The sequence below is a fragment of the Antechinus flavipes genome, chromosome 2 (assembly GCF_016432865.1).
Source record: "Antechinus flavipes isolate AdamAnt ecotype Samford, QLD, Australia chromosome 2, AdamAnt_v2, whole genome shotgun sequence".
Taxonomy (NCBI): domain Eukaryota; kingdom Metazoa; phylum Chordata; class Mammalia; order Dasyuromorphia; family Dasyuridae; genus Antechinus; species Antechinus flavipes.
In genome coordinates, this window is record NC_067399.1 from 581,502,091 (window position 1) to 581,516,007 (window position 13,917).

Below are 13,917 nucleotides of genomic sequence, written 5' to 3' on the forward strand. Positions count from 1 at the left end.
GTTGTTGATTTCCTGCCCCCTCTTCCCTCGCCCCCTCCCACTTCCGTCAGCGCGCTCCCCTTTACCAGAGAGCGAGCGGAAGTAATTTCAGACGGCCAGATTTGCTTCCGGAAGTGCTTTCTTGGACGCGCTGATCCACGTGGGGCCGAGCTAAAAAGCCGTAGCTAGGGAGAAGTTCTCCCTGGGCCTCCCCCTTCTGGCCTCTGTTCCCCGGCCCACCGTTCGGACGCCGGCTCCCGGGACAGGTAAGTGAAATCCAGATCCCCGCCCAACTTCCAGCCTTTAACGTGACTCTCCCCCGGGCCTCAGTCTTCTCCTTTGCCGACGGAGGGGTTGGACCAGATCCGGACATCTTAACGCGCATCGGTCTGTGGACTTTTTAAATAATGCATTTCGATAATGATCTCAGCGTGATTTCTGTAATCTTGCATAGTTATTTTGTGTATTTAAAGCCATCCCTCAGAGAGAGGGTCCATGGATTTCATTTACCAGCCTGCTGAGAGTACTCAGGATATTAAAAAATCCCTACATTGGCCGATTTTTCAAAAGTATCTGAAAGCACTCATCTCTCTGGGCAAATTGATACTGCTGAGGGTCCCACCTAGAAGTCCCAGGGGTGCTGCTGTTCTGTGGCGCTCCGAGTTAGGTCCTCCTTGACCCCGCCCCTCTTTCTCCTCCTCCCCCTCACCCCCCCCATCCAGGCATAACGGTAATAGACCACATGATCTGGTCCTTTATAAATTTCAAAGTAGCCAGAAAGAACCCTGGTCCTGGAGTCAGGAAGACCCAAATCTGGCCTAAGACACTTCCTAGCGGGGTGACCCTGGGCAAGATCCTTAATTTGTAATTACCACCAAAGGATTTGCTGGAGAAGGAAACGGCAAAACATTCTTTGCCAAGAAAACCTCATGGTGGTGGAGTCTCATAGTCAGACATGCCTGAGCTACAAATCTTAGAGCCCAACCTCTCTATGAGGGAGCCAGGGCAAGCCTTTTTGTCTCTATTTTACAGATGAGGAAAGAATAATATACTATTACAGTGCTTCTTTCTTCAGTCTTGGTAGTCATAGGAGGAGCATTTGACTCTTCTGAAGAGAGATTTTCGGTTGAGAAGTCCAGAAAGAACTGACCACATAAGTGAGCCAGCCTATCGCTGTACCCAGCTTCCCTGGGACAACCTTTTATTTTCTGACAGTATTTTCTTGTTAAAGTGGTAGTAGCATTGACAGCTCTTTGGAAATGAGGGTTTTGAGGGGTGTTGGGGATCAAGTAGCAGCACTTCTGTTTTCCATTTAAAGTTTTCAGTATTGGGTTGTTTAGGGGTTGGGATCTAAAGACTTGGCTATTCTTTCCTTGGCCCAGTGATGCTCAAGAAACTCATTATATGTCACTAAAATTTACTGTGCTTTTTTTCTTTAAGAGACTAACATGGCATCCCAGGAAGACAGCTTCCCTCGAGGGGGTTCAAAAAAGAAAGCTCATCCAGAAAAAACTCCCCAGCAGCCAATTGAACATGATAATTTATTTGATGTAAGTTGGGTGCTTGTGTGGCCAGAAATGCCTAGGCAGTGACAGTTTGACTCTAGAATTCTTAAGAAAACTGAACTTTAGATCACTTTCTAAATTGTGTGTATGTAAAAAGAACACCCTGAATCACATTACTCATAGGTTCAGGATTTGTCTCATATCTTAGTTTTCAGATATTTGTGATTCTGGATGTAAGACATCTTGGTAGTCTTGGTGAAGAAGAGGGATAAAGTGAAATGAGACTTAAGCTGTCTTTGAGTTAGGTTCAGGGGAAACTTGAGGTAAATAAAGCTAGATGTAAAGCTAGTGTTACATAGTCCAATCTGTGCCTATTGTACGTTCTTGCCTAAGACTGTTCACTCTTCAATCCAGTTTATACACAAAGCCACTTTCCTAAAGTGTAATTTCGATCATGTCATTCTCCTTCCTATTACCTGCAAGATCAAATAGGAGGTACTCTGGATATTAATGTCCTTCACAACCTGACCCTTCACAATCTACCTTTCATCCTTATCATACATTGAATGTTCTTTTTCTCTTAATTATCCAACTTGTTATTCTTCTCAGGGCACTCCCTCTCCTGACTGTGGCTGTTTCCCCCTCCCCCATACCTAGAATTCTCATTCTCCTAACCCCCAATTCATAGAATTCTTTCTTTACTTCAAAATTCTACCCAAATGCTACGGTTTACATGATTTTTTGATGCCTTCTACTGCCCATTTTTCCTTTTTTTTTTTGGGGGGGGTATGTTTCACATATATATGTGCACATAAAATTGTACAAAAAAATTCCCATGTGTAATAGAGGGTCTGATATACAGCAATAGGCACATAAAATTTTTTTTTGGAAGGATTGATAGTATAATTCTAGATTTCAGTTATTCATTTCACAGATTTTTCTTGAATGTCTTTGTGCTTGACAGCATAGAGCTGGGAAATGATCCTGCCATTAAGCACCATAGTCCAATAGGAAATAAAATATATAACAAGTTAGCTGTGATATGAGGCAGACTAAGGAAAGTGCCATAAGGATGATAGAGAGAAGACAGAATAAGTCTTCTGACAGACGGGCCAAGTGAATCTCTAGGCAGAGACGTAAGACAAATGTTTGGCCTGTAGTTTCCAGTACATAAGGGGGTAGGAAATGGGAAGAAGTAAAGAAGGAATACAGGTTGAAACCAGATGATAAGAGTAGACTTAATCTTGGAAGGAATGGAGAACCCCTGGGCATCTTTGAACCAGGGAAAGATGTGAGGAGCACAAGCTTCAGAAAAGTAGGAAAGACCACATGATGTGTGGGCAAGGAGAGCCTGTGCCTAAAATTCAAGAATTAGGGCAGCAAATGAGCTGCCATTGGAGTGGGAAGAGTTGGGAATTGCCTTCTGTTCTCTTTTCATTACTTCTCTGGGTCTTGATGGATTTCTTCTAGGTTCCTACTGAGGAAGGATCCCGAAAAAGGAAAAGAAGCCAAGAACAAGGTGCTAAAAATAAAAGGTCAAAAGCAGAAAAAAAGGGGTCCAGCAGACCTGAAGTAGAGTCGTGTGGAATCCTCAGCATTGAGGTGTGTTGGCAGTGACTGGCAGGTGGGCTTCCTGAACTCTTAGGTTACTGCCCTTGCCAGTAGTACCAGTTGTTTCTGTAGTGTTGCTACCCAAAATTGAGTAATGTTAACCTAGTAAGGTTTATGAAGCAAACAGAGCAGTCCTTGACCTGTTTCATGCACCAAAGCACCAGGGTTTTTTGGTGAAGTCATAGAATGTCAGAGAAGGAAAGAACTTTAGAAGTCATCAAGTCCAGTTACTTTTTTTTTTTTTTTTAAACCAGTGGGGAAACAGATTCGTAGAAGGGAAGTCACTTAACCCAGGGTCACTACTGGGCTAAATAAAGTCTCCAGATCCAGTGTTGTATATAATCCTATCTCCACCCTACTACCACCATAATGATTCACTATCTGTTTTTCCAGGCTCTAACTGAGGGAATGCGGCTCCTGGGATGCGTGAAAGAGATAAACAATCTGGAGCTTGTGATCAGTCTGCCTAATGGCCTCTGGGGATATGTGCAAGCAACTAATATCTCTGATGCCTATACCAAGAAACTGAATGAACAGTTGGATCAGGAGGAGCCCCTGGAGGTAAGGGGGGGAACCCCAGATGTGGGACTTTGTGGATAAGGGGGAAATGAACAGCACTTCCTCTTTCTAGGCCTGGGTTGGTTGGGAATGGATAGAGTCTCTGGATGCAGGCTGCTCTCTGAATTGTAATTCAAAATTCTTCTTTGGTTAAGAAAGAGAATTCAGGGCAAAGGAATAATAGTAATAATCTCTCATATCTGCTTTCATTGTCAAAGTGACCAATTGTGAGTTCTGAAGTCTTTATGCTAATTATGATTATCATGTAAATTAGTTTGGGATTCTGATTTTATTCTGTATCAGTTCATATAAGTCAACTAGCTAGTCAACAGGCATTTATATAGTCCTTTTTACATGCCATACACCATGCTAAGAACTAGACCCAGAAGAGGCCAAAATTTCAGTCCCTGCCCATTTTCCCTTAGCTGCTCCAATATTTGCCAATCTGCTGGTTGTAAGGTGAAACCTTACAGTTGATTTAATTTGCGTTTCTCTTTATTGTTTCCTATTTGGAGAGTTGTTTCACCTTTCAGTGAATAGTTTGCCTTTCTTCATTTGAAATGTTGCTAGTGAATAAGCACTAAGTGAGCACTTTACATTGCCCTCTTGGGGGATCAGCTAATGTAACTTATCTGTGATATATTTACTTGCCCATTCGGTGATGCTGTTGGAGAATATGATACAGATATGCATCTTGCAAGATGAACAACTTACAGGCTTATCTTGAGCTCAGGAGAGAAGGCAGGCCCAAGTTAGGGCTTCCTAACTTGGTTCAGAATGTCTCTCTGGTCTTCGTTGTGTAGGACCTGGCTCCTTTGTCTGAGTTATTCCCGCCAGGATTGCTGGTGCGCTGTGTTGTCAGCAGCCTCACATCTGCCTCAAAGAAGAAAAGCATCAAGCTGTCCCTGAACCCCAAGGATGTCAACAGGGTGCTCAGCCCTGCGTCCCTGAAGCCAGGCATGGTATGTGGCCTGGGACCTTCCCTGTGCCCTGCACGAGTGTAATGAGAGTAGAGGCTGGGGGGAGCGGCTGACCCTGGCTGCACATGGGCTTGTCTTTTCTCGTAGCTGCTCACAGGCACAGTACACAGTGTGGAAGACCATGGTTACCTGGTGGACATTGGTGTGACGGGGACCAAAGCCTTCCTGCCTTGGCAGAAAGAGCAGGAGTACGTCAAACAGAAGAATAAAGGTGAGGGGGGACTCTGGGGTGTGTGCCGCTTCTGTGTGTTTAGCTGCCCTTTATATATATTTTCATATCTATGTATATATATGCACACACACACATATATCCATCCACTTTACATTTAGCCCCATTTTTAAAGATTACTTGTTTAAAACAGGCTGCATAGGAACCCATTATAGAAATTCTGTAAAGGCTGTTTGACAGCTGCTACTAGCTGATCTCATAGGTTGACATTGGGTGAAGGTGAAGACTGTTTTACTGAACAGATGGGAAGAAAGACATTAGCAGGGTCTTATCCAGGTCCGCTGGAATGTGGAGCTTATTCATCTATTTGGATGCATCCATTCATCATCCCTTTATTAAATACTTACTGTGGGTAAAGCACTGTCCTAGGGGCTGCTTTCTTCTACATGTCCAGACCATCCAGAGGCTGGAGGATGAAGGGAATGCTAATGGACCTTATAGGCTAGCAATGCAAGATATATGGTATTGCACAACAGCCAGAGACAATTGGAATTTGATAAGAGCACTCTGATAAAGATTTGGTGCCATGTGAGGTCAAGGGAGCTAATTTGGGACTGCAAGAATTGGGGAAAGGTTTGCAGGTGAGATAGCATTTGAGCCAGAGCTTGGAGAATGTAAAAGCTCTTAAATAGAAAGGTGCGCATTGTTTGGTGTTCCTACTGAGATGTCCTTTATTTGAGTTTTCACTCATTTGGCCTTCTGTGAGGACTTTCAATTGTGATTTCAGCTTTTGGCCTCATTTTAATGAGGCAGTTTTTAATTATAAACTCGCCCCTAGGAAATTCCTAAGTGTAAATGAAATCCATCGTGAATATGGGATTTTTAAAGGTATCTGCTGTCCCAGCACTGTGCCCAATACAGAGAGTATCCTTGATAAATGTTGCTTAATTGATTGAGTGGAAATAAACTTGCTACCAGGAAGTAAATCTGGGATAGTAACTGGGTCCTGGAAAGTAGATTTTTCTGGCAAAAGAATAACTCCTTCAAGGGCTAACTTGGGCCCAAGAGAACAGACTCTTGTCACAGGGAAAATGCTTCTCTTTAAGTATTACTTTTCACTTTCAGGTACTAAGCTGCGTGTGGGCCAGTATCTGAACTGCCTCATTGAAGAAGTAAAAGGCAATGGGGGGAGTGTCCTTCTGTCCACTATACAGTCTGTGGTTTCTGCGGCCATTGCTACAGAGGAACAAAACTGGACTTTGGATAACCTATTACCAGGATTGGTGGTTAAAGCTCAAGTGCAGAAGGTAAGCTACAAGATGCCAGTTAAACCAAAGCTGATCAAATCCCCACATAGGATTGCTTAATCAGGCTACTAGTCCTGGATAATTTACTTTCCTAGGTGAGCATTGCTGTTCCTAAGCACTTGCTGTGATTGTATAGCAAAGTTCATCCCCTCCATTAGACTGGGAGCTCTCTTAAAGTGGGACTGAATCTTCCTCATTTGAACAAGAGCCTCCTAGAGCATCTTCCCCATTGGATCCTGGTAATGGGTGGCACTTACAGCACAAGGAGAGGATCAGTGTTTAGATGTTGTGCTCACATTGCTACCTTCAGGAGTGAAGATGCAGCCTAGAAGGGGCAAGTCATTGAACTTTGTAGCCTCAGTTTCCTTCTCTGTGAAATGAGAAAATTGAACTTGATACTCTTTTAGGGAATTTCCAGCTCTTAGTATAGAAAACTCTAAAATAGGAGAGAAATCTATTGTTGGGGCAGAGTGTGATTATTCAGATCTTATAGTAGGGACTCTAAATCTGTAATCTGTGGACTTGAGGGTGTTTTTTAAAAATACTTTAATAACTATTTCAGTATAATTGGTTTCTTTTCTATTTTCATTTAAAAACATTTCTGAGAAGGGGCTTCACTGGACTATCCAAAGGATCAGTGACACAAAAGTAAAAACTTTTTTGGGAGAGAGATTGGCCTCTAGAACAGGACTTGTTAAACTTTTTCCACTCGTGATCCCTTTTTGTCCAAGAAATTTTCATGATTTTCGGTATATAGGTTCATAAATTAGGTGTACAAATTAAACATTTACTGATAATAAATCATAACTTCACAACCACCACATTTAGTTTTGAATCACACTTTAAGAAGCTGGGCTATAGAAGATGTAGTTAATAGCTTTTATTTATTAAGAAAAGAAAAATCTCATTATCAAGATCTGTATGTCCCACCCCTTACTGAACTCTTCCTTTGGGAGGATTTTGGGAAGATGTTGGTGTATGTTAGCAAATTTCAAGCTCTTCAGGTTTCCCCCCCAAACAGAACAAATTTGTGCCTCAGGACGAACATAGACTGGTGAAAGATAAAAACTTGGGGCAGAATAGGGATCTTCCTGATATAGCCCAAGATCTGAAAAAAGATCCCCGGCTGGGATTTACCAGAACCCATGTGAAGTGCAAACACCTTCCTCCAGCTAGTTCCACAGAAACATCAAATGGGGACCCCTGGGGCTAGTTGGATGTGGCTGGAACCTCAGCCGGAACCACAGAGACTTTGATCTCACAGACAGGTTAAAGAGCCTAGGGTCTGCATTTTGGGAAGACTGAGTGAACCTTGGCTGATTAGGAATGTCAAACCCAGCTGTGCTACTGAGACTGGGCCCTGGGCAAGAAGGAACCAGCACATCGGTGAGTGCAGAGACAGTGGGACAGAGACACTGCTGGCTGCAGGCACTTGTAGGAGGGGGCAGCTCTTGGTTTGAGGTTCCAGGTCAAAGGAGAGAGCTGAAGGGAAGGCAGAAGCAGCACCATCCTCCCAAACCTAGGATTAGAAGTACTTAAACTGATACTTCTCATTTAAAAAAAAGAAAGAAAGAAAGAAAGAAAAGGGCAATGAAGAACCCAATCATAGAAACTTACTATGCGAATAGGGAAGATGTTGTTCAACTTAGAGGAGGACACTGAAGTAAAAAAAAGTTGCTTCTACTCCAAAGAGTAATTGTAAAAGGCTCCCTGCCCAGAGCGAATTTATAGAGAACTCAAGAGAATTTAAAACTCAAATGAGAAATTGAAATAAAAATAAAAACCATCTAAGAAAAAGAGTTATCCAACTAGAAAAGGAGATACAGAATTTTAGACAAAAAGAACACTTTTGAAAATTGGAATTGGCTAAAATGAAGCCAGTGAAGCTATAAGAGATCCAAGAATTAACAAAACAAATTTTAAAGAATGAAAAAATAGAAAGTGATACCTCTTATAAGAAAGCCAACAGATTTGGAGAACATATCAAGAAGAGAAAATATAAGAATAATTGGACTATCTGAAAGCTGTGACCAAGAAAAAAACCTTGAATACAATAAGGCAAGAAATAATCTGAGAAAATGATCCTGGAGTGATAGATCATGAAAGAAAAGTAGAATTAGAAAAAAGTCACCAATCACTGCCTCAAAGAGATCCTTTGTGGGAAACATGGGAATATCATTACTAAATTTTGAAACCTCCAGATCAAAGAAATTTTTGTAAGAAACAAGAAAAAAAGCGAATATGCTGGAGCTATAATTAGAATTTTACAAGATTTTTGCAGCAGTCACAGTAAAAAACCTCAAGTCCTAGAATCATATATATTGATGATCAAAAGAACTAGGCCTGGGGCCAAAAATATCGTCTCCAGCAAATTTATCTAAAATATTCAGTAGAAAAATGGGCATTCAACGAACTTGCAGAATTTCATTTTCTATCAACCAAACCAGAATTCAGTAGAAAATATAAGAGCCAATATCCATGATTAATTTTAAGGAATTTTACTTGTACACATTGTTTTCTACATGGAATTGTATACCATACATCTGTGATTGACATCAGGAATAGGGTAGCTCAAAAAAAATTTATACAAATGAGGTACCGAGGAAAAATAGACACAGGCATTAAAGGGAGGAGGGCCTATAGTTCTGAAAACCTCCTCATTTTGGGAATGGGTAAATAGAAAACATTACATAGATACCATGAAAGGGCATAGCACCTTCAGAATCTATAAAGAAACGAGAAGGGAAGGCAGAGTTAGATACAAAGAAGATAAGAGGGATCATGGGTAGGGGCAGGTTAAGTAATAACAAGGCAAGTTAAGGAGTAGGATAAAAGTGGTGGAATACCAAGAGATGTGCATAAATATGACAGATCAAGAGTCGAATTTATTAGGGAAAAAGTACCACTAGTAATTGTTAATTTTAGGCAATCAAGCTTGAATATTTAAGAGAATCTTCAATTAAGAGAAATTTACATTATATGTTAGCCATACTAATATTATTTTAGATGCATTTTTACGTATGGGTAAATGTGTGTGTGTGCACGTGCGCGCGTGCGCTCTTTCTCTATATGGATATATGTATTTGTGTGAGAATCTTGATGGGTGTGAATGTATATGTACATGTGTGTGTGTGTATATATATATATTAAACATAGCTGTGTTTTACTATAGTCTGTTTTGGGGAGGTATGGGGGGGGATGAAAAGGAGGAAAAGAACAAAGTTTTTAAAAGTGCACAGCAGAGAACGAAAGAACCCTATGATTAAGTAAAGAAAAAATGGGCAAAAAAAATTCTTCCATATAACAAAGTAAAATTTGAGAAAAATCCAAAAGTAAGTCTGATTCTACATGCAGCATTATGCACTTCTAGTCTTTGCTTCTACTAAGAGAAAGGGGTCTATTTTTTCTACTTTTCCCTTAGTAAGATGGGTTATCATATTCATCTGAGTTTAGTGGTATTCCAGTGTTATTCCTGTTTATGTTAGAATTTCTGTGAATATTTTCTTATTTGTTCTACATGTTATATATAAATCTTCCCATGTAACTCTGGATTTCTTATTTTCATTATAAAGTTGTATACTTTTTCCTTAAATTTATTTTCACTCATTTTCAAATTGATGAATCACTTTTAAGAAAAGGAAATTTTGTTACCACAAAGAGTATTGCAATGCAAATTTTAATTGACCACCTTTATATCCAGCTGTGAGATGGTTGGGTCAGAGAGTATAAATTCATTAATGACTTTTCTTGCATAAATTCAAATTGTCTTCTGGAATGGTTAGCTTATTTTCAACTTCCCCTGACTGAATATTGTTGTGTCTTATTTTCTCATAGGTCCTCCAACATTGACTCTTGGCTTTTTTTTATCATTCTGGCTGATTTATGAGGTAAAATGTAGGAGCTCTTTCTCTAAACTTGCTGTTACTTCTCTTTGCAGGTGACCCCTCATGGTCTCACCCTGAGTTTCTTCTCTTCATTCACTGGACTGGTTGACTTTATGCACTTGGATTCTAAAAAGGCAGGACATTACTTCCAAACCCAAATGGTAAGAATTGCTAAGATCTGTCCCTAACTGCCTTCTGCCAGCTTTGTTTCTCTTCTAGGGTGAGGTGGCCAGTCATAATTACCAGGAGTTTTGGGGGCCAGAGATCTCTGACCCTGAGTCAGCTCCTCTGGAGTAATGGATTGAGTAAGAAGAGAAAATAGCTGTTACCTTGAGGACTTCATCTTGTGACTGATTTGTGATTTTTCTCTCCTTGTCTTTATCCTGGTGAATTTTTAAAAGGAAGAACTATTATAAAAATTGATAATTGTGTAATATATGTTGTATTTTCCATATCCTCAATAACAACAGAAGGTAGGTGCCATTTTTATCCTCATTAAGAAAACTGAGGGAAAATGAGAGAACTTTGCCTAGGGCCACACAGTTAATGTGTGTGTCTGAGGGAGGATTGGAACTCTGGTCTTTCTGAGCCCAAATCCTGGCATCTCTCCACTGTGCTCCCTGCCCCAATTTTCTTTGCACTCCTTGTCATGAGTGATTTGTTTTTATTTTAGAGATTTGAATTATATGTAGACTTTTAAGAGTTTTAGCAGAAAGCCAGACTTTCAGAATCTTTTTCCATTATGGCAGTTGTAATTAAGACCAAAACTATAACTTAATGTAATAGTGTTGCCAGTTATAGTGATAGCTTGAGGGAAGCCCTAATTAATGAATTGTGGACTTTGGTTCTGAATATCCTGCCTCTGTAATCACCTGAGGCTTCAGCAGAGATTAACCATTGGCCAGAGTAGGGAATTGTTCCTGTGATTGTGGTGTTCCTGAGCCATAGATAGTAATGCTCTGCCACCTGAGCCAGCATCTCATTACCCGGGGGCAGCGGTTTAGTTAGTTGTGGTTCCTAATGCCTTGGCTCTGATGCAGTTGCACAGCACTGTTGTGGACTGATAGAGGACAGGGCCCTGTGGGTTGCACAGAGACCACATGTGGGGACATTGAGGGTTTGGCTCTCTGGAAGCTCTGGCCTAGGTGGCTTGATTGACTCTGCTTCCTTTCTTGTTTAATGCACCTTTTTTTCTTGATCCTCCTCACAGGTGAGGGCCTGTATCCTCTCAGTTCATCCACGTACCAAGTGTGTCCGACTAACATTGCGCTCTTCCTTCCTGCAAGCTGGCCGCCCAATCACTCACCTCTGCCACCATCTCGTTGGAGCCATGTTGGATGATGTGCCTGTCCAGGGCTTCTTTGCAAAGGCTGGTGCCACCTTCAGACTGAAGGATGGATCTCTGGCCTATGCTAGGGTGAGGAGAGCGGGCATGGGCCCATTCTCACTGGAAGGGTAGATGGGACACCTGGGCTCTTAGCTGCTTCCTCTCATACCTGTGTGGAATTGTCTTTGTCTACTTCAGGATATCCATAGAGGATGTTGGTCAGGTGGTCTTTAAGTCTAGCACTTTTCTAGTAGAGTATTAGTTTTCCTTGATAGAATGAGGTGACTTGGGTTTCCATATATATATAGTTTAAAAAAAAGTTACACCTGTTTGCTCTGTGTTGATATATCAAGTTATATAGGAAGCTGCCTGCACTTCAGAAGAGTCCTAAGGTCTTAGAAGGGTTTTAAAAATTATCTGCTGCAATGTGTTCCTGAAACACAAAGCCATTTCCTAAAACCCCTCTTTAGCCTCTTTTTGAATAATCCTTGTGGTGGTGAATTAACTACTTAATGAGGTAGTTCTAGGGTGGTTTTTTTTGGTTTGTTTTTTAAGGAAGTTATTAATTGTACATGGATCTGTGAGAAGATAATGAATCCATGCCATTTATCTTTATTTTTTTAAGAGAGCACTTTGCTGGCAAGCATGTACTCTCAGGGCGAGAGGCCACATAAAGACTGCCCATTGCCCCAGTCTTTTCTGGGAGGGTAGTGCTGATGATCAAATATAAAGAGAACCAAAAGGAATGCAGGACTGGTGTAGGGGGTTTCTGTTTTGAGAGAAGTGCTTTTTTTATTGGACAACTGGATATGCTTTTATCTTATAAAGAGTGAAACTGGGCTGTGTCATTAAACAGTGACTCAAGTCCTGACCTGGAGGGGAATCTATCCCATTCACTAGCTTCTCTCTCTGCTTTAGGAAATTCCTGGGTTCTATTGTTTTCTGCCTCTGCATGTGTTGAATGATGATGTCATATTCTCTCTTGGCTCAGGGAAGCTCTATTACATGGGCACATACTAGGAATTCCTTCTCAGAAGCACAATGTTTGGCCGGCATCTTGGGAGGCTACTCATCATTTATAGTTGTTCCATTTGTCAGCATTGAGGCCCAGCCTGCTCCAGCCACCCCAGCGTTCCCTCCTCAGAGTCTGCTGTCCCCTAGTGTCACTTGTCAGAGTAGGATCACAGACAGGCTAGCCAAAAAGTTCCTTGGGGGGTTTCCTGAGAGTGCCCCAAGTCTCCCCAGAGCTCTTTGAAATTCATCTACTGTTTCTGGATCAGCCAAGTTTCTCTCCTCTCTTCTGATAACTTGCTTTGTGTGCAGATCATACACCTCTCCCAGACTGAGAAGTCCTTTAAGCCAGAGAAGTTCAAGCCTGGCAATATGCACAAGTGTCGGGTTATTGACTACAGCCCAATGGATGACCTGGCGTTGTTGTCTCTGAAAACGTGAGTGTGGGAGCGGCTGGGTGCGCGTGCTTGGGCACAACTGTGCACAAAAATACAACGTGCGCCATCGTGATTGTCGGTGTGGGAGCCCTTCATTGCTTGTTGGCCACACCAGCCTCTGCCACTATGTGATTGTTTTTTTCTCTCTATCCCAGGAGCATCATCGAAGCTCCATTCCTGAGATATCATGACCTCCACCCAGGGCAGGTTGTCAAGGTGAGGCCTTCTAGCCCCCCAGTCTAGCCAGCAGAGGCAGCCCCCACTACCCCCTGGTCCCCTCCTCCTCAGACTTGGTTGCCATTGGGGTCATGGAGAGCTTTCAACGCCTCCATGTGCCTAAGGGCAAAAGGGCCCTGTCCTAAAGAATGCCATTCAAGTAGGAGGGATAGGCTGGGTCAGAGCATCCTTGTGCTTCAGGGTGTTCTGGCTTGGTCCTGGAGATGAGGGTGGAAATGTCAGCTAGGAGACTGCTCTCGATGGCCTGGCAGGTCTCCGGGAGGTGCTCACGTGCCCCATGGAGAACAGTCACAGGTGAAGAAACGGTGCAAAGGAGGCAGTGGTGTGCTGCGACCATGGCGATGGCCTCTGGGGTGTGGCATGCCTGAGGGATCCGGGTCAGGGCTTTCTGACACAGGTGTCCCAGGGACGCAGGGTTCTCCCCAGTCGTGATGGCAGAGGGAAGCCTCTTTGGAGTTGCCTGGGGTGACTGTCTGTTCTTCCTCACCAGGCCAAGGTGTTTGCACTGAGATCCTATGGGATGATTGTGAAGGTGACCGAGGAAATCAAAGGCCTTGTGCCGACCTTGCACTTGGCTGATGTCCAGATCCGGAATCCTCAGAAGAAATATCGTCTCCAAGATGAGGTCAAGTGCCGGGTGAGACTGGCTGAGCTGGGGCGGCTTTCCGGGGGTGGAAGGGGGGAGGGAGGAGGGTGTTTTGGCAAGACCCAGGCAACCAATGGGCAGGTCCAGCCTTGCATTGAGTGCCCTCTGCTGGGTGACAGGAGGCAGAACAAGTAAGTCCAGCAGCAAATGTTGCCACAGGGCTAGTCTGGATGGCTTCCTGGAATCTGGCAGGTAAGTTAAGGATTCCTCCATAGGGAGAATGCAAACACACTCTAGGGGAATAGCTGGGGTCACTTGGCTGTGAT

The 13,917-nt window shown here is 42.6% G+C and overlaps 1 protein-coding gene across 2 annotated transcripts in view; it reads left to right on the forward strand.

Moving 5' to 3' along the window:
* Positions 1-22: 22 nt before the first annotated feature.
* Positions 23-13,917, forward strand: part of PDCD11 (programmed cell death 11) — a 37,108-nt gene continuing 23,213 nt past the window's right edge. The window contains exons 1-12 of one of the 2 annotated variants that reach the window (XM_051981333.1): positions 23-245; positions 1,420-1,529; positions 2,955-3,086; positions 3,489-3,656; positions 4,457-4,615; positions 4,721-4,844; positions 5,928-6,109; positions 10,047-10,154; positions 11,204-11,410; positions 12,644-12,768; positions 12,924-12,984; positions 13,496-13,642. In XM_051981333.1, coding sequence (XP_051837293.1) covers positions 1,428-1,529; positions 2,955-3,086; positions 3,489-3,656; positions 4,457-4,615; positions 4,721-4,844; positions 5,928-6,109; positions 10,047-10,154; positions 11,204-11,410; positions 12,644-12,768; positions 12,924-12,984; positions 13,496-13,642 — 1,515 coding nt within the window. In that variant the 5' untranslated portion in view covers positions 23-245; positions 1,420-1,427. The remainder of the gene's footprint in view (positions 246-1,419; positions 1,530-2,954; positions 3,087-3,488; positions 3,657-4,456; positions 4,616-4,720; positions 4,845-5,927; positions 6,110-10,046; positions 10,155-11,203; positions 11,411-12,643; positions 12,769-12,923; positions 12,985-13,495; positions 13,643-13,917) is intronic. The other variant, XM_051981332.1, reaches the window with a different exon arrangement.